Consider the following 26,053-nt stretch of genomic DNA (forward strand, 5'->3'; position numbering starts at 1 on the left):
TTCTTCCTCTTTTTACTCGCGCCTTCCACCATCAGTTCCACAATTTCGTTTTCTTTTTGAGACTTGGAGGCCCGGTGAGGAACTCCATCTTCCAGTTCTTTTAGATACATATTGGTTTTCAGGTTTCATTCTTCTCAGGGGGAAGCAGCTTGGACCATTCACTTAGGATGACCAGAAAGATCCCATCTCCCTCTGGCTGGAATAAGACCATCCCCGACTTGTAACAATTGGATTGGGTATCCCATCAACCAAACTTGGAAGAAAGTTTGTTCTTGCAAAGCCGTGGAAATACACCCGTCAAGCAATTCATTTTTTGTTTCAGTTATTCGGACGTGGTTGGACAAAGGGCACAACCCATATGGAGAAGGATGTCTGAGCTTTTAGTTAGTCAGAAAGATTTTCTGCCTTTTTTCCCAACAGGTTTGGTGCCCAAGTGCTGCATCCTTTTATTCCGCCTTCCCCTCAGTTTCACATTTCGTTTTTTTTCTGACTTTGATGACCGTTAAGAATTCATCTTCAGTTCTTTTAGATCATATTTCTCTTCAATTTCATTCTTCTCAGGTGAAGCAGCTTTGACAATCACTTATGATGACAGAAAGATCCATCTCCTCTGGCTTGAATAAGACATCCCGACTTGTAACAATTTGATTGGTATCCATCAACCAAACTTTGAAGAAGTTCGTCTTGCATAGCCGTCGAATACACCGTCAAGCAATTCATCTCTTGTTTCAGCTACTCTGACGTTGTTTGACAACGTGCACAAACCATATGGAGAAGATGTCTGAGCTGTTAGCTAGTCAGAAAGATTATCTGCCTTTTTCCCAACAGGTTTGCTGCCAAGTGCTGCATCCTTTTACTCCGCCTTCACCTCAGTTTCACATTTCGCTTCTTTTCTGACTTTGATGACCGCTAAGAATTCATCTTCAGTTCTTTTAGATCATATTTCTCTTCAATTTCATTCTTCTCAGGTGAAGCAGCTTTGACAATCACTTATGATGACAGAAAGATCCATCTCCTCTGGCTTGAATAAGACATCCCGACTTGTAACAATTTGATTGGTATCCATCAACCAAACTTTGAAGAAGTTCGTCTTGCATAGCCGTCGAATGCACCGTCAAGCAATTCATCTCTTGTTTCAGCTACTCTGACGTTGTTTGACAACGTGCACAAACCATATGGAGATGTCTGAGCTGTTAGCTAGTCAGGAAGATTATCTGCCATTTTCCCAATCGGTTTTAAACTCAAAGTATTCTTGAGGCAGCGTTGACATATTTCTGCTCATTAACAGCATATCAAGCAATTCAGTGCCGGTCAGTCTTTATAGTTCCTCATTTAAATCTGAAAAAACCTTCTGTAGCTTGGCGACATACCTTGCCATGTTTTCCGTTTCTACTTCTTACACATTTTAAGAACTCTTCCATCAACCTATCCACACGTTCACCACTGTTCTGTTCCTTCACAGCAACCAAATTATGCCAAATTTCCGATGGAGATTTAGACGTAGCCATCAGCTCAACATTGACATCATTCATTGAACTGACAAGAATAAGCTGAGCAAGCCTTTTCAAAAGCTTTCAGTGCCTCGTCATACTTTGTCTAACTTGCAGCATAACTGCCAGCAGGTGACGCCGACGGTGCTATATTCTTACGAATGGCGACTTCAAGGGCAGCACGATGACGTAGCACAAGCTGAATTTGCCTTTTCCAGCGTCTCCGGTTACTTGCACTTTCATGTTTGTCATCTTGAAACTTGAAATCCATCATACAGCTGCTTCATCGATTCACCATTCTGATCTTCAGTGCAGATACTATGTAGTCTGGACCCATAACCTGTTGAGTTTTTGGTCGGTTTGTCTGTATTATCACGTAAATCGAGACAACAGACATAAGATCAGGTAACATAAACACAACAGCTGAAGAGAGGATTCAAAGAAGCACCACGGACAAATTGACGGTACTAAGTTTACTAGCACGCAAAATATTTTCACTCACACATATACACACACGCACACACCGACATTCATCCGTATTCGTTTGTCAACACAACAATAGTACAGTACAATGATTATCAGGTATTAAAATGAGTTTTTCCTTTCATTACAGTATCATTTTTATGTTATCACATCCTATAATACCATATCAATTGTACAATAATATTATATTGTTGTGTTTTTTACATTTAATGTTACTTCTGTTAATTATTTTTATTTTTATTTATTCAACAGCTATTTAACTATTTAGCAGCTATTTAACAGTGAACAGCATTACAAAAATGGAATACGATACTTTAAAATATACTATTTTGCTTCATATTTATTAAAGCTTCTGAAAGCCATTAATTTACTTATAAATTTTTGAAATTATATTTAACCTATTAAGTGGTATCCATGTTGAACTCCGCTGCATATATACCTGAATATCTTCTTTGTTTGAGCTTACTGTACTTTAGGTCATCTTGAAAAGTGGATTCCGTTGATATTGTGAGCTGGTAGAAGATTATGTACAAATTTTATTTGTATTGTTTCATTTGAGGTAATAAGTTGCTTTATTTACTTTTATTCATTTTGTTGCTATGATATTATTTGGTTTTCTTATTCGAAGCGTTGAGTTGCTTCATGATTTAAAGTGACTGTTGAGGTTAAGTTGTTGCTGTTTTTAAAATGAACGTTATGTTACTGCTTTGGTTGTAGTTATCATTGGTGTGTTGCTTTGTCAACATGGAATGCAAAGATTCAGCTCATCAAGAACGTGGAGCTGATAACAAATCTTTAAATGCACTTGAGTGCCTTCAAAATGCGTACAATAGCAGCTCTGATGAGCAATCTGATGATGGAATTGAACAGCACCAAGTAGAGAAAGGCAGTTTTCAAAACATTTCTTTGCATTTTTCGAAATCGAAAGGAACACTTGTAAAACGAAACCTAGCACCTGAACTTCCTTATGAGGTTTGTTTATTTTGTTTTTCGACAGTGATTTCATTTTGAATTTTCTCAGAACAATTCCAAGGTGGTTCATGTTGTGGATTTGAAAAAAGAGCTGCAGCACAACGCCTGTTATGATGAAATATTTCTTCCTCTTGTGAGTTTATTCATTATTTTTAGATTTGTTATGGAACACTATTACTTCTGGGGTTCTTTTTTAACATTTGTTGAAATGGTTATGATTGCGTTTTACGTTGAATGGATATTATGAAATTTTACTTTTAGCAAGGTCCGTCAAACCCGTTCAAAAGTGCGAAGCAGCAGATGCTTCGCAATACTTTAACAGGTTTTGTTGAACCAGCTCACATCAATGATTTTAATTTTGAAAATGAACGACGTACATTCGAAAGTTACGGTAAGTTGATGTAGCCCATTAAAACTTGTTTAATATTAGTTACTGTTGTAGGTTATGCGAAAGATCCGACTGCAGATGTGCCGTCTGACCGTATTATAGGTGATGTAGAAAGTGCTGCTAAATATAATGGTTTGACTGCTTTTGAATCGGGAAAACGTTTGAAAGAAACTGAAGAAAAAAGGGAAAAGCTTAAAAATTATGATTCCAGCGATGTTCAGAATTTTACTGGACCGTGGGCGCCATACGTTGGTGAACAACGCATTTCTGCACCAGATGCGGAAACAATGCTAGAAATTGAGGAAATGAACAGAAAGCGCAAGAAAATAATTAAAATGCAGAAATCTGAAATGCATGAACCGGAGCGTTCGTTATTGCACAGTGCGTGTCTCAAAAGTGTTAGTTACTTTGTTTGTATGTAACATTATACATTTTTAGTTTCGGATACTGTCGATTATCAGGGCAGAACGTTTATGTGTGCCCCGCATGATGAAGGAGTTAACTTGAGAGCTGATGCTGTTCCGGAACGGTGTTACATACCAAAGAAACTAATCCATACGTGGACAGGTCACAAGAAAGGTGTTCAAGTTATTCGCTGGTTCCCAAGCTCGGCTCACATGCTTTTATCTGGCAGTTTAGACTGTCGTATCAAAGTGAGGATAAATTTCACTACTGTACTGTACAATTTAAAGTTATTTTCATCAGTATAATTTTAACATAATCTGTTGTCATATAACGAGTTAAACATTTTTTTGACAGTTTTCTTCATCTTACCCGTTTATTTACAAAGTTTACCTAAAAATAGTTTTGACATTTTCCTGTCAGTTGGGTTTTGAATTCCTTTTAAAGCGGTTAAAGTGTGCTTATTTTACAATGTTTAATCTGATTAAAAGCAAACAGTGAATCAATGATAATAACGGTGAACTGGAATAACTGTTCTGTTTATGTTCTGCGTTTTTTTCCTTTTTATTATCAGTATTTTTTGTCACTTGAAGCAACTTTAAACCAATGTTCAAACTATTAAGTTGAGATTACTCTTAAAAGCATAAATTAGAATAGTATAGAATAGAGAAGAACACCGTACATTTTTCTTGATGTCGCAGTTTTTATTTTTACATTAAAATAGTTGACAAACTTGATTTGAATTTTTAGTTGTGGGAAGTTTATCGTGGGCGAAGATGCATTCGAACATACATGGGGCACAGAATGGCAGTTCGCGATTTATCGTTTAATAATGCAGGAACGCAATTTCTGTCTACATCTTACGACCGTACAATCAAACTTTGGGATACTGAAACTGGTAAAGATGTCTGTTAGTTAGTTTGGTTAGTTATTTAGGAGAAATATCTTTTCAGGACAATGCAAAGAGCGTTTTACTCCAGGAAAAGTTGCCTATTGTGTGAAGTTCAATCCAGACGATGACAAGCAGGATTTATTCATTTGCGGCATGCAGGACAAAAAAGCCGTTCAGGTTGGAAAAAATTTTTTCCCTTTGGTTCTTGTTTTCAATATTTATAACATTTATTTATAGTATGATTTGAGAAGTGGTGAAATTGTTCAAGAATATGACCGACACTTGGGTGCCGTGAATACTGTAACATTTTTTGACAAAAATCGCAGATTTTGCACCACTTCTGATGATAAATCAATGCGAATTTGGGAATGGTATTTTTGAATTTATGAATACTTTATAATACTTCGGCTTGTAGTACCAGAACACTTTTAGGGGCATTCCTGTTGATACAAAGTTGATACAAGATCCTGGAATGTATTCCATGCCAGCAGTGACGATGTCTCCAAATGGTGAACTGCCATTTATTTTTGAAGAAAATTATTTTGCATTGATTTATCAATTTAGAAAAGTGGCTAGCCTGTCAAGCTATGGATAATCGAGTGGTGATATTTCAAGTTGTGGATGATAAAATTCGTTTCTGTCGAAAGAAATGTTTCCGTGGCCACATTGTCGCTGGCTATGCATGCAGTGTTGACTTTTCATCGGATATTTCGTAAATGATCGATTTTATAGTTCGATTATGACAATAATGTTGTTAAATGTTGAATTAACAATTATAGGTATCTTCTGAGTGGCGATTCGGATGGCAAAATTTTCCTATGGGATTGGAAAACTAGGCGTATTGTTGCACGTTGGAAAGCTCACGATGGTGTTTGCATGAGCGTGTTGTGGCATCCTCATGAGTCTAGCAAAGTTGCGTCCTGCGGATGGGATGGTACTATTAAGTTCTGGGATTAGCTTTTTTTAAATACACGACGGCTGTTCCACCATTTACGCATATTTTTATTCATTTATCATGTAGTTGATGATTGCATAGATTAGTCGAAAAAGTGATTTTGACCCTATATTTATGATGTGCAATAAAAATCTTATTCGTGTGAAAGTAATTTTGTGGTCGACGTGAAATTGCTTTTGCAGTAACATCGCGGCAGAAAACATCAAAGCAAATATGCAACATGCTAATAACGTGAAATTTTTATCGAATTTCAATTTGTCGAATATAATAAGTTTTGCTCTTTGATTCTCTTTTAAATGAATGAAAACCATAAATGCAGGCTGACTTGTAAATCAATGGAGTAAATTAAAGTATTTCACAAATAATGCTTAACGATATAAAAAGCATCCTTGAACAAATACAGTATAATATATTCAAGTAACCGTTGTGAATAGGTTGTCATGGAAACGCGTATTTGTTGGTTCAGTCAGTCACTAGACACAGATGCTGAATTTTGAAAATTTTAGCCTAATTTAAAAAAGCCGTAATGCATTTCTTTTTCTCACTATTAACAATATTCATTTCTAAAAGCGTCAGTTTAACATTTGTCAATCCCGAAAGTTGTGCCTTGGATCAGTATTTCGATTCATCACAACTAATCTGCAAGCAATGTCCACCTGGTAGTCGAGCGACGGCTGATCGTAAGATTTTGCAGCTTGAAATTATTATCGATATGAAAGTTTGATTTTTCAAAAAAAAAGTAATAATAATAACTAACATTTACCAGATCAATCGTGCAGTTGTGATGAAAAGCATAAAAAGACGCAGGCTGACAATCAATCGAAAATTGAATGTACACCATGTTCAGAAGGACAAATTGCTAGTGTTGATGGTTGGGGATGCATTGGGCAAATTTCAGATACAAATACGTGCCAATTGAACGAAGCAAGAAGTATGAATTTGCAAATTAAATACATTTGTACACGTGAAATGTTTGTAACTTTTTCAAAGGTTTTCGTCAAACGAATGGGCTACTTTTGCCTAAAGTAACATGTACGCCATGCGTATCAGGCACACATCCTCGGCCAGATTCAACCGTATGCATTCCTTGCGATCAGATAATTTATGGTTCACAGTGTCTCTGTGAACCACCAAATGTAAAAGTAAGTATTTTTCTCACTTCAAAGATAACATCATCGTTTATTGTTTGCCTATTGAAGATTGATGGCATATGTGTAAATCCAAATGACTTAGTTACCGATTCACCTAATCTATACATCATACACGAAGTGCGTTGCTGTACTAAACAATTATTTATGTGGAAATTTATGGAAATTTATTTTAGAATGGATTAAAAATCGAAACTACATTTTTCAGAAACCATCTTCGCATTGCAGAATACATGTGTCGGGTAAATTTATTTGATAATTTTGATAATATTCATAATCAAATATTTGTTCTATTAAATTATGACACATATTATGGACAAATAAACTATCAATGACACTTATATGGTTTGAAAAGAGATATTGTTTTATTGAGATTTTCTGCCAAATTGAAAATGAATTCATTACAAAATTGTTATATATCACATATTATGTGGAATTATTTTATTCTGTTTTAGAAATTTCAAAATCAAACCGCATGCCAACTTCTTGGAAATCTTTGTGTGCTTTTGCATTATAAACGTGGAGAAAAAAATAGAGGCTATGGAAGAAATGCTTGCGATCTGTTTTTGAGAATAACAAGAGACGACAATGAAATTTTTGTAGAATGGTAATTGCATTGTTTATGCATTTTACCAATAAAAAAATAATATTAGATGAATAAATTTGATAATTTATCTTTTTCAATAGGAACCTTATGTTAAGTTTATAAAATGAGTCAAAATTTTCTAATCGATCATATTTTCATAAAAAGTGAAATACCTTTTATTAAATATGAAAATATGGAAAACTTACCGTTTTCAGTTTTCAGGTCACAAGGAATGCCTTGGTTGTATTATTTGCATGATTCAGCGGAACATATTCTCAGCAAATCGGATATACCTGTTCAGTATAGCTTTGAAAGTGAAAATCGAAATTCCAGTTTTCTAAACTTTATGCTAGCTGCGTATTCTTTGACTGGAGAATATTTGGGCATGTTGCCCGCTACTGACGGATCATTACAACTCTGCATGTTGACGAGATCAAGTCGCGCGTTCACTTTCCAAGTTGGAAAATACTACATGCAGCAGGTGTGTGTGTGTGTGTGTAGTAATTTTGTAAAAAAAAAGAATTTTCAGGATCTAATTTCAAAATAGGTTAAAATTTGCATTGATCCTTAGATAATCTGTTGATTGTACATTAACTTTTAGTTGGTTTTATTCATTTTATTTTCATGATATATAAATAAGAAAACAATGTGAAATAATTGTCTTCTTCTTCATTTTCAGTGCAATATTGGTACAGAATTGTTGAAGGAATTGCCAGATACAGTATTTTTTGATGTGTGTAAGTGCAGCTACATTTTGACTAAGTTTTGACTATTTTTTGCAAACTGGTTTTGCAATTTAGACTTAAAATACGACAGTTTTGAAAATGTATCCGCGGTCGAATTGTATCCTGTTCCTGTTTTGAATTTGAATTATGAAGAAGAAATGGGCTATCCGAACAAAATTGGTACGCAAAATTGAGTTTAAATTTCTTAAAGATAAAGATTTGTCGCTTTTAAAAACAGCTAACGCTCCGTGGCTTTGGCATTTGAATCGGCGAATATGGCTTATCGACATGAGCAGTACGAAAGAATCATCAGTTGAAGAAAATAGATTAGTTCGATATGCGAAAAGAATTTCAATCCAGTAAATCAAAATTGACGCTCATTTTAATCCACACATCTTGTCTGATTCGCGCATCTTCCAGAACAACGGTCCAGCTATACAATGATGGAAAAATTGTTCCTCCTCTATTTACAATCGAATATTCATCAATTTCTCTGGAAAGCTTAAAAAATGGAAAAACAATGCCAGTAAGTTAAAATATCTTTTGTTACAATATCAAAATTATTATCTTTTATTACGTGAATTTTTCTATTTACAGTACTACCTTTTTAAATGGCCGTAGCGGTGCATGACATGACAAATTTAATTAAACAAAAACAATTATATTTTTTGCATAAATAAAACCAAAATTTTCGTAAAATTAATTTTAATTTATCAATAGACAAAAAACAAAAGAAAATATTTTGTAAAAAATTAATATTTTCAGATCACTTTCGAAGTAGTGTACGTCGATTCCGAGGACAATTTGTCATTTTTTTTGAAAATTACTCTAACCGTATCGGTGGTATTGTGCGTAGTGCTGGCAATTTTTCGTTCCTGGACTTGGGCAAAACAGACGGGCAAGAGAGTTTTAGATTTCGCGGTAATTCAAACAGTCGACAGTGAATTTTTCCCCATTTTTTTAAAATGAAAATTATTACTTTCAGGCATTGATAAAATTTATTGTTGCTTTTTGTTCGTTTGCGTCGACAATTGTGTATTGCATAATTGCGGTTGCTTCGTTTTACACTTTGATGATTCACAAGGTAAAATAAAATTAAAAAAATACCGTTTGGTTTGTATTGTTGTCTGATTATTTGAGTGGACGTTGATTTCAGAGCAAACGGCATCCTCACGTTTTGATGCCTTCGTTTGAAGGAGAAAAATTGTGGATTTTGATTCTTATTGTCGCATTCGCTTTTAAAGTAAGTATTTTCAAATTTTGTCCAACCGCTTTGAATATTTACAATTTTGTCCAGGTAGTGGATATGGTTCTGTTTTACATTGAACAAATTACATCTGAAGTTTTCTTCATCGACTGGGAAAAGCCTCGACCAGCTGGTTCCCGTAAAAAGGAAGCTTCATCGTCGGCCAGTATGATCAGTTCTAGTGCTTCGACAGTGTCCATTTGGCGGTTGGTTATTATTGCAAACGAATGGAATGAAATTCAAACTTATCGTAAAAGTTCTCACAGTTTTCAGTTGATTGTTGTACTATTTTTTCTGAAAGTAACTGAATTTTTTTTTCAACATTATTATGAATTATTATTAAATTTATTGATTAGGTTTTACATTTTGAATCGTTAGCATCGGTGGAACCTGGATTTCAACTTGAACAAATTAGCAATGAATCATGCGACACTAGCCTTTCTCGTCTTGCGATAGTTGGTTCGTTGTACTTTATCGTATGGTCAGTTCAAGTAAGATTTCAAATTCGAATGTAATCTGTTCGAATTTTATTGTTTAGACTTGTATTTTCAGTGTATTTTCCACGTATTGATCACAGAACAATGTTTTTGGAATCAATTTCGTTATTTTATCGATTTATGCTCTGTTTGCAATGTAATTTACTTTTTTTAAAAAATATACAAATATCTATATATTTGAGTAATGTTTTTTCTTCTCTAAATTTTAAGATTAGCGTTTTGGCACTGCGCTATCGTCTTTATGGATATTATTTGCACGGTAGATCGGTTCATGGATTTGCCGAAGCGGATATGGATGAAATTCACGAAATGCTCAGACGTGAAAAGGTAGGTGACAAGATTTGATTGATCAATTGGAAATTTGATTGGATGGATTGATGGAATTCAGGAAAATCTATGCGAACAACGTGGTCTGGAACCGAACAGTAAAAATCAAATATTTACCGTCTGTTTGCAGTCCCAATTTCGTAAACAATACGACGATATATTCGACGTATTGGTGGTAAATAATTGACAAGTTGAAAAAAAAATCTATTCATCGAATTATTTTCAGACAGCGGTTAAAACGAAACGTATGCACAATGGAAAATCGTTGTCGACAATTGAAGACGAACAACGTGTCAAAGCGTTTTACACGATGAACAAATTTTTGACCAACTTTATCGATCACGTGAGTTGTTTGTTGTTGGGATAAAAAAAAATTCGTTTTAATTTTTGATTCCAGTGCATTGCCGATTTGCCATATTTGATAAAAGACAAACTATTTACCGAAGCGTTGCTCAACTGCGAATTTCAAGACACGTCGAATTGCAGTATATTTTACAGGGGTAAAAAAACTTTTTTTCCCTCATTTCTCACCGACTATTCCAATTTGAGAAGTGATAAATTGAACAATTTTACAGATCCATCTGAAATTGCATTTTCCAGTTTATTTTTTTACGGCAATGAAGCAAAATTGATGCTTTTCGACTTGATGCTTTTCACTTTTGTCGATATGATTGCGAAAGATTACACAATTGCCGCCTTTGTCGCGTATATTGTAACGAAAAGTTTGAAAATTGTTCGAAAAAGTGGCGGCAGGAAAAACATCGCTCGGACAAGTTTGGTGGACGAACGATTTCTCATTTGATTCTTCTCATTATCAGCAGCGAACAGTTGAAATTGTTCAAATCATACACTACTGTCACATTATTGACAAACAGGTACAAATAAAGAAAAAGTGCTCGTCCTAGTTTTTATTACTGTAAATTTTGTCCGAGACAACAGTTCAAACAAAACGTGATGCGAAATCGTATTGACAGTCGTTTTCATCGTTCCACCACTGGTAAAAGTTGTTGTTGTTGTTGTTGTCGAAATCACGTCCACTTGTTCTTCTGTCCTTCTTCTCTTCTTCTTCTTTGATGGCCAAACACAAATTGCACACGCAAGAAGGGACCAATTCGACCCTGGACGACCGAGTCCATTGGTGGTATTTTTCGTATTGGCGTGGATTGGTATGCAAAAAGTTCAAATAGTCGGCCAATTGTTGGGCCGAGTGGAAATCGTCGACGGCGATAAAACTGTGTTCCGGAGCGATCGGCTCGTAGTCGGCTCGACGCAACACGACCGGCACTGAACCGTCGATCAACGCTTCGAAAAACCGTTCGGTCATGTAGTGACGGCATACGGTATTTTCGAACACGATTCGAAATTTGTACAATTTTGCCAACGACCGTTGCTGGTCGTGGTCGAACGCTTCTCTAGTCAGGGGCAGTGTTCCACAGGCGCCGTACGTGTCGATGGGAATGTAGCGGGCTAATCGTTCAACAAGCCACTCTCTGCCCGAATGAGTGGAACATTTGGACGCGATCCAAAAAGCGAGTCTCGTACGATTGTTCGGCTGTTGTTCACGACGAGTCGACGATTCTTCTCCACTACTTTCACTTTTCTTCTTCTTCTTCTTTACCACCATGCCGTACGGACAGTGGAACCAAGATATTGGCATGTAAGTTACGGAATGGTCGAAAAAATTTCCCACGCCCAACGTGGGGGCGAACAACTGGGGCGGTGCTTCGCGACTGTAAAATATGAAAATTTGATCGGGCCGTTTGGGAAGAAAAATGCTGCTCAATTGGACGTCGCGCAGTTCGAAAATTACCGCCGAACTCACCGACAACAGTCGCTTGTCGTTCGAAGCGATACAGTCGTAATTGAAACTACAATTTTGCCGGCCACCACCGGCCGGGAACCTCAATTCTGGCTGACCAACGGAAATGAACAACAGAACAATCCGTTTATCCAGTTGTTTTTTTTCTTTTTCCTGTTCTTCTTCTACTACTTCACCATCGTCGAAATTCAATTTCGATTCGCCGGCAAATTCTCCACCGTCTAGAAATTCACTTTGCAAATCGGATACAACAACAAAAAAATCCAATTTCCATTTTTCCACATACCTCGGATGGTGACAAAAATTACCGTCGCGAGCAACAAAATTGCCAAAGTGAATATTTTCAACGGTACATGCAATCGTCCGTAACAACAATAATAATTATAATCCATAACCAATAAAAATTACCAACTGCACATTTGGACGATGCACGAGCTGGCTGGTAGCCTTCACAAATGTCAGGTCACGTACGGTGCTTCGGGACGTGATGATCAAACTTGTTTTCTTATCATCCAACTACTACTACTACAATATTCATATTCGAACGATATACAGTACTCTCGTGTACGATATATATTATAACGTTATACACAGAGAGACTTGTTGTTGTTGGTGGTGAAAAATGCAACAACATTTCAACGATACAAATTTTTATTATTTATTTATAAAAATCAACTAATTTTGAATATATCTTTTTATATTAACTTGTTTTTTCTTTGGTCAACTTTCTGACAACGGTACAATTCGCCTGGCAACTCCTTTCAGCACTTCTGACGAAGCGTCGTTGATCTGAAATTATTATTATTATTAACATTTTCAAATGATCATTAAATCAGTACAAATTTGACAAAAAATACATCAACGTCAACGAAATCACCAATTTGAATGTTTCGCTGATGAATCGAAGACGACGACGACGACGAATCGAAACAATTCACCACTGAACTTTTGGGAAAAATGATTTTCAAATTTCCATCCGATCGTCCCATCCAAAATTCTGTCGAACGTTTGCTTTCCTAGGAGGGAAATTTGAAAAGAAAAAATCGTTCAAATTAAATCATTTTCAAATCGAAAATAAACAAACTTTTTCAACAAGTACTGTCAACGTTTTTCCGATGAATTTTCTGTTCAAAATCAATGCCCCTTTACGAAATTCATTTTGCAACTGTTGCGAACGAGCTTTTTTCACATCAATCGGTACGTCATCGCAATAACGACGATGCGCTTTGGTTCTCTACAATTTTTTATTGATTGTTTTCTTCAAATCATTTCAACAACAACAACAATCAAACCTCACGCATACTGTATACAAATGTATAACAGTACGAATATTGGACATTTTTGATGAGTTGTACAGTTTGTTCGTGATCTTCATCGGTTTCACCACAAAATCCCGATATGAAATCACTGGTCAACGTTACACCTGATATTGGAAGAGGAATAAATTTGAAATTATAATTTAAAAAAAGAAAAACAACGAAATTTCTCTACCTGGAATTTTGTCTTTTATTTTCTCGACCAAATTCATGTACGCTTCTACAGTATAGCCGCGGTGCATTCTTTGCAACACATTGTTGCTTCCACTTTGGGCTGGCAAATGAACACTGTTGCAAATGTTCGGATGATTTCGAATCACGTCCAATACCTGGATTATAAAATTCAAATTAAAAAAATAAACTAATAATTCATCCGAAAAACAAATACTTCGTCCGGAAAATCTTTCGGATGCGGAGATGTGAAACGTATTCGAACGTTGCTGTTGATGTTGGAAAGTCGTTGAAGAAGTTCGGCAAAACGAATTCCACACTTTTTCCGCTTCACCACATTCACAAATCCGCTCGCCAAATACAACTGTCCATCAACAATTGTCGAACTTGGATCAGCATCACAATAGCTGTTCACGTTTTGTCCGAGCAAAGTGACCTCTTTCACCCCCTGAACAAATCAAAATGAAAAAAAAAAATTATCATAATTCAAATTGGTCGCTTATTTTTGATCACTTAATTCTTCGCACAATTGTCGAAATTCATTTTCAATCGATTTCACTGGGCGACTTTTTTCAAAGCCTCGTGTAAATGGAACAACACAATAGCTGCACATGTTGCTACAACCTCGCATGATTGACCTTATAACAAACAAACAAACAAACAAACTAAAGCCTAAGACACCAGCATGTAATACACAAATTTACAAATAAGCAAACTGTGAACTTGAATCTCGACGAACGGGATGAATGTCCGCGTAAGTTTCATCGTAAGAAAAGATTGTGTTCACTAAACCGATATCATAAATCAATTTTAATTTATTAATTCAATATAAAATCAAATCAAATCCAATTACCCGCTTGTTGACCAGTTTCACAGGATGCTATGAGACGTGGAAGATCACGATATGCATCAGGACCGGCGATCAAATCGACCAAACCGACTTCACTTCCAGACGGGTGTGCACTTCGTTTTGCCATACATCCTTGTGGATAATTTTTTTCACTGAGAAAATGAACATGCTTTCGCATCAATTACCCAATATTCCAATATACGGACTGCAATATTTCACTCCTTTCACGGATTGAAGTTCTTTTCTGAGCTGTTTCACACGCTTCCAAATTTTCTCCTCTGCACTTTGACGAATAGCGCATGTCATCAGTAGAACAACATCAGCCTAAAATATTTTTTAAGAAAAAGCAAGCATAACAAAAAAAACAAACCTATTACCTCTTTTGCATTATCGGTTTCTTCAAAAGATGCCTTCGTCAAAATAGCACGAACAATTTCGACATCATTAAAATTCATCTGACATCCATAAGTTTCGAAATAGACTAAAACCAATTTCTTCATCAATTTCATCAAAATCCAAATCGAAATCAACAACAGTTCAATCAATCAACAAAACAATAATCCAATACCTTTCTTGCCTTTCCCTGAAAATGCATTGTCATTTTCTATGTAAGGGATTTTTCTGCAATCGTCATTCAACCCATCCGCTAGCGAACCATATCTGCAGTGTTGTGCAACGTTATGCAAATTGGGAATGCAAAATTTCGCATATCGAAAAGTCGCTACAGCGCATCGTTTCAAGCACAAATGATGATAAAATCGGTTCACTGAATGCATCACTCTTTTTTTCCAATTTTCAAATGATCAAACAATAAAAATTAGCTCTATAGTATAAATGTAAACTGAAAACACTACAAAAGAATAATTAAGTATTATTTTTTTCGATATAATTTTTTTGCTTATTTAGTGTGTAAAAATTGATTGAATTCTTTTATAATTAAAAAACAAACATTATAAAAACGTAATATGAATATTTACTTTTATATTTCACTGGGAAAACATGCATATCACAGTGCAATAATTGATCAAGTATCACAGTTCCACAATGGTGTTTAGTTTTTATGATAAATCAGTTTGTCATTTAATATTTTAAAGTTCAATTCAACAAATTGCAATCTTTTCAAATTTGCTGATTGTACCGCAAATTATGCAAACGGACTTAAATGTCACATTTTACTTTTCATTTCAAATATTAATCAATCACAATTGACATTTTCAAGTTGTATTTTATTCAAGATTCAATTTGAAAAAAAATTTAATCAAAAATTTTAAAAAATGAGCACGATATTCACTGATTTATGTATCACATGTCCACTGGTATTCCTATAAAATTCAAAATTTCCGGCAATTTGTTTACGTAGTCGGAATGACTTTTCACCTAAAGTAAAAAAAAATTACTAATTTAAATTTTTCCAAACGCTTCAAATTATCCCGTACAATCAGTGATAAATCTTTGTTCTGAATTCTTGGGCTGACATTTTCGATTGGTTCAAGACCAGCAACGGAATACTGAAGATTCATTGTTCGATATAAAAATTTCAAAAGCCAATCCGATCTGAAAAGTATATTATGCAAAATTTTTCTTTTATTTCACTGTTCAATCGAATTACCGACAATAGCCGTTGATGATATAGCCGCCGACAACTTGAGAAATTTTCTTCCATTCACACGGCGAACATCCCACCGGCGTACCGAGTAAAATTACATTTTGTACAATGCCGGCAAAATTGCCACTCTTCTCCATGAATAAAAGGCAATGATAGATTACCCTAGCGCCGAGGCTAAATCCAAGCAAAGTGACCGGTCTGTGACCGTGTTGCCGGGATAATAACATTTGCGAGAGCTGTTCTCCGACCTCTTGTGAACGCCGTATGCAAACATTCCACGGATTATCAATTACACTGGCCACGCCCAACAAACCCACAGGCCAAGCAACAGCGGACATGACACCTGAAACAGCAGAATTATTCGTTTAAACAGAAAAAAAATGCTGCCACTGTACCCGCGAGTGCAGTTTCCATCAAACTGTGCTGAATAGCGCAAGACAACGCAACGGAAAAGATGTAATCGATCGCTTTGCCAAATTCTAATAAATATTTGCTTTCATATCGCAAACAATACTGCTCATTGCTGGCATTCAAGCACCGCCAGGGTGTTTTGAAACTGTCCAAATGGTCTTCCGTGATCCACCCGGACACGGCCAATGCGATGTGCAGACTGCGACGTCGGTAATGCAATATTTCAATGGTGAACTCTTCCAACGCGCCGAATCGCCTTTTCAACTTGTATCCCGTCCATCCGGCACCGGCAACACCGAAAATACTGCCAATCACGGCCGCACCCGCCGTGGTGGCAAGACCCAAAGTGGCCGCAGAGCCAGACAAGGTAGCCAAACCAATAGCTAACAGCGGAGTAGCTAAACCGCCGGTTAATCCTGAAACAAACAAACAAACAAACAAACAAAATCGTGAAATTGGTGTACAATTGAATTTACCGACTAGAGTTCCACCTACGACACCACCAAAGCCGATCATCAAGGCTCGTTTCCATTTTTTGCTTTTCTCCGTGAATTCAGCTTTGCTTGAAGTTGATCTGAATGAAAAATTTCCCTCGTGAAAACACTTCAACGAACACGATTCGATGCTTACGAATTGTTGTTGCCGGCTTGTTTGGAAGAATTAATCTCCAACGTGCAAATCAAAGCATTTTCACATTCGTTGAAAATTTCCATCGTTATTCCAAGCATATCAGCTGCTAGTATCAAAAGATGCCGCAAGCGTGAATCATAGTTGCCTGAAATTCGCATCCAATCAAAGAAGCTGTTTATCAATTTGCCAAGTGAATTAATTTCATTTTTACCGTTGTGGATGAACAAAATTAAAATATCAAAAAGAACAAGTGAAATATCATTGTCGGACCAGAATTGATCTTCTTTTATTGCTGAAGCAAATTGTTCAGCTTTTGACAAATCTACTCTGTCGTACATTGCTTTCATTTCGGCATTTATTTCTTCAGGCAATTCCATATGAGCAAATATATTTTCGAAAGTATTCTGAGAAAATTCCCTACAAATATTGCAATGTTTTTTCTTCAATTTGATTCATTGATTAATTAAAATGTGTTCAGTGAGTTTGGATTTAATAGAAATAAAATTGATCGAGCAATCAGACATTATCATTAGCTATTCATTAGAATATATTTCGTTTGATAAGAAATACAATTGAACAAAATCATGCTTACTGATTGCAAGGTTCAAAAAAATGAGTATGCAATAAATTGGCAAACATGTTGCATATGGATAACTTTGTGTTCGTGTTCAGACAATGCGGTGAAGTCGACAATAATGAAGGCGATGAATCGGTTGATTCATTGACGCTATTATTCATGGTTGTTGTTTCTGAATGAATCGCATGAATTAAAAAAAAGAGAACAACTGTATGTTCATTATAATTGCACGTATGCAATTATTAGAAAAGGAAAAAAAGATATATTGAGACAATGAAATTGTGAATATTATAATTTAGACAAAGAAAAGCAAGAATATTTTTCCATAAGAAACACGATGATCTTGAAATATTCTTCTTGAGATGAATTATTTCAAAAGGATTAATTGTCATGAGCAAATCAATCAATCGAACAAATTAGCAAATGAAAATGAATAAAAGTTTGCATTTTCAACTGGATACAATTCATGTGGACAATTTTGCCATTCATTCACTGATATGCTTGTTAAATGTCGCAATTTGCATCAGTATTCAACTAATCAAAGCTGACCAACTAGCTGACTAGCTAGCGTAGCAATGAACAGAATTAGCCGACCGGCACGTGTTGACATAGTTCGTTGCGTAAGCGTTAAAATCAACAAAACCGAAACCAACGTCTCTTACCAATGCTATATTCAGTTGTTGTTTTCTTATTTTCAATTTCTCTTAAAATAAATTATGATAAATTCTTTATAATTCGCTTATTTGTATGTGAAATATTATTTTGCTTTGTTTTCTCCAAATCTGAGCAACAAATCCGCTTGCAAAAAAGGTTTACTTTGACGAGGTCGATCGATCAATTTTATCCTTTTCCGGAGATGAATCCACTATCTAGTGAAGTTCAAACTTCGATGTTAATAAACATTGGAAAATGGATATTTCAACTTTTTATATTTGAAAATTTATTCCAAAAGAAAAAAATTGAAAAATTTCTTTCATTCTTAATAAAAGATGTAAAGTAAAACTTGAATTTCACAAAAAGCAAACATCCTTTTGTAGCGGTTACAGTACAAAACTGTTTACAATAACTTCAAAATAAAAATTGACACATCACTCGTTGTAGTAGAACTGATTTTTGATAAACATGGAAAACATTCATAATCGACATTCAATTTCTTGTTACCAACGAATATATTAATAATTGTAAACCAAATACATACCGACAGTATTGTTTTTGTTGTTTGTATTCAAAAGTACAAAAGCATCGTTTTTCAATGACTTTCTACTTTGACTAAGAAAACCACCGCAAAACGAATTATTGATCGATTAAGCTTTGTTAAATCGTGTTGTTAGAAGCATGATATATAAATAATGTTGGCTAGATTCAACCGAACGACGACGTTGACAACGACGTTGCAGAAACATTCTAGTTGAAATGACAGCAACATTGGTGGTGGTAGCTGACTGGCAAACTTCTACTCAATGCTTTATCGACTAGGGTATATTTATAAAAATAAAACACCACTGCTCATGCTTCTGTTTTATTCTTGCTAAATTTTTGGAAATGTTCTATTGAATAGAATTAAAAAAATTTGTTTTTCATTCTTGTTGAACATATAATAGATGGATTGGAATTTTTATGAAAATGATCTATAAATTCTTTTTGTATAAGAAAATTATTGTAAAATAATAACAACAAAATAAGTTTGCAATTTTCAACAATGATGAAGAATAATAAAGTTTACTAGATCATCTGCTACCTTGAACATAATAGGCTTAACCAGTAGTTGCGCTGAATTATTATTCTTAATACAGAGAAATAAACAATATACGCTAACAATATTTAACCAAGTTGTTTACAAAACTGTTGACGTGAATCTTTAATAATGCAGTTAATAATAATATATAATTTTATTATAAATGGGTCTCTATTTAAATTGTAAATTTAATCTCGACAAAGTTTCACTCGGACAGTTGTCTCGGTGTGCATAAAACAAAACTCAGCTTCAACATGAAGAAAATTAAATATACATTATCCGTAAGTAAAATTTTAAAATTGTACATCATCACAAACAAAAACAATATCAAATTTATTTCTATATAAATATAGAATAGCAAGTGCAAATTATTATTTTACAATGTACAAATAAATAATGATATAATTGAAAAAGATTTCGATATTTAAAATTTTGATGCATAAAAAAGTATGGAGATGAAATTACCCAGTTGAAGCTTAATGGTGAATTAATAATAAAATGAATAAATTAATATTATAAGAAATTTCATCAAAAATTAACAAGTATTCTATTGCTTTCATGTTGAATTATTTTTTTCGTAAGATGAGTTTTTGTTTGCTTGGGAGAATAAAGAAAAAAAAAGCATTGAAAAGCATAATATGCATTGAAATATAATGTTCTAATACGTGAAAGTGGGAACGGAGGAAGAATAGAATGTTAATGTTGCTGATTTTCTTAATTTTCTTTTCTTTTATTCTTTTTGCTTTAAATCCAGCAGATAATTTGAATACATTTGAATCAAAGCTGTAAATTCAAGTCGGTTGTACATTAATTGATGTCGGATATGTGTGAAACGTGATCAATTAAGTAAATAAGTATTACAACACAGACAAGTGAACATTTTCCAAACAATGCATCAACTTAGCTGAGCCTTATTTACCTCAATGAAATACTTTTTTTAAGAAAACTCGTTAATAAAACGTTTCTATGATATTATTAATATTGAGTGAATATTAATTTTAATTTTTTTCATTTTTGTTGAATAAAAAATGTTCAAGTGCCAGGTAACGTACTCACTGATCCCAAGTGAATTACAACTGAATCTACAGTACGTATATATTTGGCTGTTGTATGTATTGTAGGTGGTCATGCGATATTTTTAATTTAAAAAAAAACAACAGAGAATTATTAATTTCAAAAAAATAATAATAAACGAAATGCATTAAAGTTGCTATTACTGTGGACGTGATAAAATTGACCTTGAATGGAACTTTTGCTACGTTTTGCTTGTAAAGTGATAATTAGTGTGAGATCTTTACAGAAGATGTTGATAATGATGATAATTTAAATTAGATACTGTTTTTTTTCTATTTTGTTAATATATTGTGGTTAAAATGGTAATATTGAAGTAATGTTTGGAATGGTTCGAAGAATAAAATAGGCTAAATTAGAATGGGTTTCCAACTTAATGCTGCTGTTGTGCAAAAGCAGCATTGTGTCCCAAAGACCGGTCAACTGAGGCTAGTGAATGGAATTATTTTTCACTGTTGTCACAATGGTGGCCGTGAAGTTCTCCCATTTACCGCATTGGACAAGTTGGAGCAATTGGTTGACCAGATTTTTCACCAGCTATTGCATGAAGTTGTTTCGATGTTTGCGACCTTGCATACAATATTTATTCTTTGCAGATCTTTGCTGCCAGTGGTTGCAGCTCGACGGGGTCGATATTGCCGCTTTCAGTTGTTTTCCTTCCTCTCTGTATGGGTCAGGGGACAATAAAGACATTCTCTTTCTCTCCTTCCCCTGCCCCCTCTTCTCTGACGCTTTCTGTTACTCTGTATATTCTTTTATTCGTTCTTTGCTTCCCTCTGTCTCTGCCTCTGTCCCCGTCGCCGTCTCATCTCTACTTTTCACAACACAACAGTTGATCACATCTCGTTTGATATACCCCTTCATCCCCCTCCCCCTGTGCATCCCTCCCTACATCCCCTCTGCTACTTGATTGTAGTGCTTTGAAAAAAATGTTACGGTGGCTATTTTTCCCCACTTCTCTATCATCAACTTGGGTTCATTTTATCATCACCTTTTAATATTGGTAATTTTATAATTATTTTAATTTCACTTTTTTTATTCGCGATATACAAATCTTTTCAATTCTATCGACTCATCAATTGATGCTATTATTAAGCATGCCGCTTTCAAACAGGTTCGACATTGTCAGTGGAAATTAATCAAATCGAACAACAATAAGCAGCTAATTAATTTTATTCTTCAACCGCATGTCTGTTGTATTGAAATATTTAAATTTAACATTTAAATATTATGCACCTTTTTCATTTGGAGAAAAATTTTTGTCAATCAAATTGAAACTAAATTGAAAATTATCAATTTCATTTGTCAATGGACAATTTGAGGATGAAAAAATTATGAATGTTGAATTTCTGTTTTCAAATTTCGAATAGTTTTTCAGTTGAAAGCACGCGACAAAGGCCAAGCATGAAATGTTATAAATTTTACAATATTTCACTTTATTAACCATCATGCTAAATATATAATGGTCCTTTTTCTTTGTTTCACTGCGGTCTATCAAATACAAGTGAAATTTAAGAATTATTCATTTGCATAAAACAAACATTTAATAATATTTTTTTGAAAACAAATACAACAAGTAAATAATTCTATGATTTTTGTTTTGCTAGATTATGAAATATGATGATATTGAATAGTTTTGTCAATTTTGAGCAAAAAATTAATCTAAATGAAGTGTGAAAGTAAAAATTAAAGTCTCATAAAAGAAAAAGAAACACTGATTAATTATTTTTCCTCTTCTATTCTTCATTCAGCTACGTGATATCTTGAAATTGGTTGATAAAATAATAAATTTGCATGTTGAATGAGGTGACGTGGAATCGAAGTGTATGCAATGAATTTTTTCGAGCGAAGTATTGAATGATAATTTTTAAAATTCCAAAATAAAAGTAGAATAATTTTCATTTATGAGCAAATCTAAATAAATAATATATATATATATATATTTGATGAAATATTGACGATCATTATTATTAAGGTATTTTCTGAACGAGCAAAGTGTTTCCATGTATTTGATTGGCGTTCATTGTTTGATTATCGGATAAATGCAAAATTATGACAGTGATCCATAAATTGTTCAGTTGTCATTCGAATGACTCGTGCAATTTCAAAGTACACGTGCTATAGATTGTAATAATAGAAAATCCATCGTACGTGACTGGTGGAATTAGTTTTTACCGGAAAATTAATTAGTCAATGCTTGTGGACGATTTAGTCGGGAAGTTTTGGTAGTCTTGGGAAAATATTCGCCAAATGAGGGTCGCGGATGTTTTCCGTTCCTTTGCTTTGCTCTAATGAAACTTTGCATAAATGAAGTTAGCCATTGGCTATTATTACTATTATTATTATTACAAAGGTGTCGTTTGGTATTTTGCTCATTCCAACTTTAAAATGGACCAATTTTTCAAATTCTTCTTTTTCACTTGTAAACAGTTTGAGGGTCATTCGTTCAAAATATGGACAGTACAGTAGAGTACTGTCAGTCTGGCTGTCTGTTCGACGTTGCTCAATGTCGATGCCCGGTTATTGTACGACATGTCCGCTTGTATTGCGTCTCTGCCTGCATTCGTCCCCTTTTTCTTCTTCTTCTACTGCCGCTACTGCTTCTGCTTTTGCCACCGGTCGTCGGTCAGCTGTGGACACTGGTTGACACTTTTATTATGCATACACGTTTACCATAATCCCACAATGAATATATATGATTTGTTCAATTTTATTTCTAAGTTTTTTTTCATTTCCTTTCCAGTGGAACATCCTCATGGAATATATAAAATTATCAAAGGATTTCTGCTGTTTTGAATTTCAATACTTTTCTTTTTATTCGTTGAATATTTTTGCAAAAATTTTCCATAAAACAAGTGATTTGTTTTCTTTTTCAGATTTCTCAGATTGAATTTTTCAAAAGTTACTGTACATTTTCAAAAAAACCTTGACGAACAGAAAAAAGCTGCCCATATTCTTTCTTCATTTGCTGAAAATAAAGACCAAAACAGTAAGTGCATATTCATATTTTTATTCTTTTTGCTCAAGATGAGAATAATAAAACTAACAGCTTGCCTGTTTTGTATCAAAATTGAATTTCATTCAACTTTGAGGTTTAATTGCAATTTAAAATTAGCGCACTTTTATATAAAAATGCAACTGTTCCAATATGACAAGTTAATTGAATTTCTTCCTCGTTGGACAAAACAAACGTCAACGGTTGGGCAAATTGTGCACTTGCTTTGGGCTTTTTCTTCTTCTTTCTCTTCTACTTTTCGCCCATTGAACGTGACTTTCTTCTATTAAGCATACATATAATCTTGTTAATCTATTAAGCGAACGTATAATTCAATAAACCAATAAAATTCCTCTACCTTTTTATCCATATGCACAAATGCATATTCATATATACATATATGCATACGTATGGAAAATGTATGAATTTTACAAAAATTACAAAACACAATTTCTCTCTTATTGATCATTTAATTATTAATTTACTACAAACAAATCGATTTTTATATTAAATTTCATCAAGAAGCTGATTAGAAGAAAACAATACGCTTTTCACGTCTCGTGTTTCGCTTGTTCTAATAAATGTCATTAAATCATTAAAATAAAGTAAAGGAATGTAGATTTCTTTTTTCCATAAAAAGGAAATAGTACTTACTCCAAATTATCATACTATGTACAATTATAATAATAGAACATCAAATTGTCTTGTAAGTAGATTTTATTTTACTTTTATTGTAAGCTTGATTTGTTTAATTGGAAATGATGAAGGTGCTACTGTTGATTTAGGTAAATTACCATATTATTTTCCGTTTGATGTAGTGGAAGGAGATTGGCTTTAGAATTCATTTAAAAAATTTTGTTTCAATTCAAATATTTTTTGCAATCGTTCACAATGGAATGAAAACTTTATTATTAGGTGTTTCTGCATAACAATTCTTTTCGTTAAATTACAGTAAGTTATCTTCAATCATTTGAAGAAAATGAGTGAAACTGACAAGCAAAAGTAAACGATTATCATTTCTCATCATTCTCTATAATAAATATGAATAAATATTCTTTCTATTTTCTCGATCTAGTTGATTAAATATTATGAATTTGCACAATAAGATAAGGCTAATAATAAGGAGAGTCATAGAATGCACATTGCACATTTGCAGATTAGAGAAATTGTCTTTTTTTAATATTTAACAAATAAATAAATTTTAAAATTGTTTATTATTTATTTTATATAAAAAGAGGGATTTTAAAAAATGCAAATTGCAAATTGAATTCGATTAGTTTATTTGATCGAGAAAATGTTAATGAAAATTGAAAATTAATTTCAAGAAACTAATGCAAAATATATAATTTAATAAATAAAATTATTTTCTTTATGTTTCAATGGAATTTTTATCAATTTTGAAAATACAGTGAAATTTGTTGTTCAGTTAGTTATTCGGCGTTTGAGAAGGGCATTCATTCAGTTCTTCGTCGAGTTGAAAAGAAATTTGCATTTGCTGTGCTAATGATGAATAATTGAGCAAGTCGTGCTTAATAATTTGGTGAATCAGTTGATCGTGTATCAATGAAAGATGAATCATTTGCAAATTGGAAAAATCACGAGCTGAAAGAGAAAAAAAAAGATTCGAATTGTTCCTCGTGATCTAAGATCCTCCACAGACGGAGCTGCACCAGTGGTGTGCAGCCATTTAGAACGATAATTTTTTTTTCGAACAATTTTCAGTAATTTTCAGAAGAAGTTTTCGGTTGAACGGGAAAAAGGAATGGAATTTGAGAAAAAGCTACATTCATCCGCATCCTGCACGCACACCATGCTTGTTAGCCGTATCCACAGTGAGAGCATACGTGTGAAATAAAAGCATAACAGAACAAAAATCTCGCATTGGACATTTTGTATTTAGTCTTCTTGTGTGACACTTTTGATCGAGTACAATTGAAATTGAATGAATACATATTTGTATATTCACCGAAAAGAAGACAAGAATATGCTATGTATCTGGTGCTAAGCCATCTGATATCTCTCCCTCTCTCTGTTTTTCTGAACCAACTATTTCATCATTTAGACAATCTGCATTTAATTTTCTCGTCTGTTGGCTAAGCATGAGCTTATGAGTCAGTCGATTTGCAACGTGTATGCTAATGAAAAGAAACAAGTAGTCAATCGAAAAAAAACATAAGCTTTATTCAATTCATTCAGCTGGTTCCGGTAGGATGCGAGTGAAGAAGAAGCCAGTCAGTGGACGTGCAATGATGAAATTGTCTGAAGTAACAGATAAACAATGGAACATTGCCGGATGGATGCAGTTCGGCGATGCACGATACCTGGTACGATAATTTCTGCATGGCTTCATCTTCGTCTCTTATTTCATTCATAATTTGCTTTTTTTCCAAAGCAAAAAAAAGAACTTGCAGAAAATTTTCCAATTGCACTACGCGTGCGCACTTGCAGTGCAGATACACGAATAGATCTGTTACAAACTGTTACAAAGTGCAATGACAAATTCTAGTTTGCCATACTTTGAAAATTTTGCCACCAAAAGGTGACTTGCCAATAATTAAAGGCGTTGTTAATTAATGCAACGCCTGGTATATGACCTGCAAGAGTTGGGTTCACCGTGGATACGTCGTCCAACACTGCTGACGTGCAGCGTGAGACAGGTCCAAAATTTTTGTCACAATTCATGACCCAAAATGTTCAGCAAAATTTTTGCCTAGGGATCACCAAACGGCTTGCAATTTTACTGTTCTGATCATTCATTATA

The 26,053-nt window shown here is 34.2% G+C and overlaps 7 protein-coding genes across 7 annotated transcripts; 4 read left to right on the plus strand and 3 right to left on the minus strand.

The window, feature by feature from the left end:
* The first annotated feature begins 2,717 nt into the window (after window positions 1-2,717).
* On the plus strand, window positions 2,718-5,584 carry Tsp_12048 (Pre-mRNA-processing factor 17). Its single transcript, XM_003373781.1, is given in 12 exon segments — window positions 2,718-2,945; window positions 2,995-3,082; window positions 3,102-3,130; window positions 3,207-3,336; window positions 3,388-3,735; window positions 3,772-3,920; window positions 4,486-4,633; window positions 4,689-4,804; window positions 4,865-4,998; window positions 5,060-5,136; window positions 5,192-5,339; window positions 5,407-5,584. 12 exon segments carry the CDS (start codon window positions 2,718-2,720, stop codon window positions 5,582-5,584), a joined length of 1,773 nt encoding a protein of 590 aa, XP_003373829.1.
* Window positions 5,585-6,108: 524 nt separating this feature from the next.
* On the plus strand, window positions 6,109-11,527 carry Tsp_12049 (meckelin). Its single transcript, XM_003373782.1, is given in 26 exon segments — window positions 6,109-6,262; window positions 6,349-6,513; window positions 6,573-6,724; window positions 6,782-6,850; window positions 6,907-6,972; window positions 7,186-7,337; window positions 7,418-7,431; window positions 7,532-7,816; window positions 7,846-7,863; window positions 7,996-8,037; window positions 8,117-8,221; window positions 8,259-8,400; window positions 8,462-8,567; window positions 8,807-8,962; window positions 9,027-9,125; window positions 9,198-9,284; window positions 9,339-9,497; window positions 9,644-9,778; window positions 9,840-9,920; window positions 9,995-10,111; window positions 10,173-10,286; window positions 10,338-10,454; window positions 10,509-10,611; window positions 10,687-10,884; window positions 11,086-11,345; window positions 11,357-11,527. 26 exon segments carry the CDS (start codon window positions 6,109-6,111, stop codon window positions 11,525-11,527), a joined length of 3,267 nt encoding a protein of 1,088 aa, XP_003373830.1.
* Window positions 10,646-17,652, minus strand: Tsp_12052 (transmembrane and coiled-coil domain-containing protein 4). The gene is made up of 14 exons (XM_003373783.1): window positions 17,507-17,652; window positions 16,915-17,331; window positions 16,761-16,858; window positions 16,269-16,700; window positions 15,877-16,216; window positions 15,704-15,821; window positions 14,645-14,722; window positions 14,453-14,591; window positions 14,355-14,419; window positions 13,683-13,865; window positions 13,015-13,164; window positions 12,656-12,719; window positions 11,144-12,151; window positions 10,646-10,692 (listed from the first exon to the last, which is right to left on the minus strand). The coding sequence occupies exons 1-14, from the start codon at window positions 17,650-17,652 to the stop codon at window positions 10,646-10,648; spliced, it is 3,285 nt and encodes a 1,094-aa protein (XP_003373831.1).
* On the plus strand, window positions 11,610-12,155 carry Tsp_12050 (conserved hypothetical protein). Its single transcript, XM_003373784.1, has one exon. It carries the CDS (start codon window positions 11,610-11,612, stop codon window positions 12,153-12,155), a length of 546 nt encoding a protein of 181 aa, XP_003373832.1.
* On the minus strand, window positions 12,651-14,445 carry Tsp_12051 (putative radical SAM domain protein). The gene is made up of 9 exons (XM_003373785.1): window positions 14,271-14,445; window positions 14,134-14,203; window positions 13,977-14,055; window positions 13,635-13,865; window positions 13,422-13,575; window positions 13,223-13,353; window positions 13,015-13,164; window positions 12,788-12,946; window positions 12,651-12,719 (listed from the first exon to the last, which is right to left on the minus strand). The coding sequence occupies exons 1-9, from the start codon at window positions 14,443-14,445 to the stop codon at window positions 12,651-12,653; spliced, it is 1,218 nt and encodes a 405-aa protein (XP_003373833.1).
* Window positions 17,653-22,817: 5,165 nt separating the features above from the next.
* Tsp_12053 (conserved hypothetical protein) lies at window positions 22,818-24,137 on the minus strand. The gene is made up of 5 exons (XM_003373786.1): window positions 24,087-24,137; window positions 23,834-23,866; window positions 23,489-23,575; window positions 23,223-23,265; window positions 22,818-22,936 (listed from the first exon to the last, which is right to left on the minus strand). Exons 1-5 carry the CDS (start codon window positions 24,135-24,137, stop codon window positions 22,818-22,820), a joined length of 333 nt encoding a protein of 110 aa, XP_003373834.1.
* Window positions 24,138-24,855: 718 nt separating this feature from the next.
* Tsp_12054 (conserved hypothetical protein) lies at window positions 24,856-25,625 on the plus strand. Its single transcript, XM_003373787.1, has 3 exons — window positions 24,856-24,929; window positions 25,015-25,124; window positions 25,489-25,625. The coding sequence occupies exons 1-3, from the start codon at window positions 24,856-24,858 to the stop codon at window positions 25,623-25,625; spliced, it is 321 nt and encodes a 106-aa protein (XP_003373835.1).
* The last annotated feature ends 428 nt before the right edge of the window (window positions 25,626-26,053 follow it).

The sequence above is a fragment of the Trichinella spiralis genome, assembly GCF_000181795.1.
Source record: "Trichinella spiralis strain ISS 195 chromosome Unknown Scfld6, whole genome shotgun sequence".
NCBI lineage: Eukaryota > Metazoa > Nematoda > Enoplea > Trichinellida > Trichinellidae > Trichinella > Trichinella spiralis.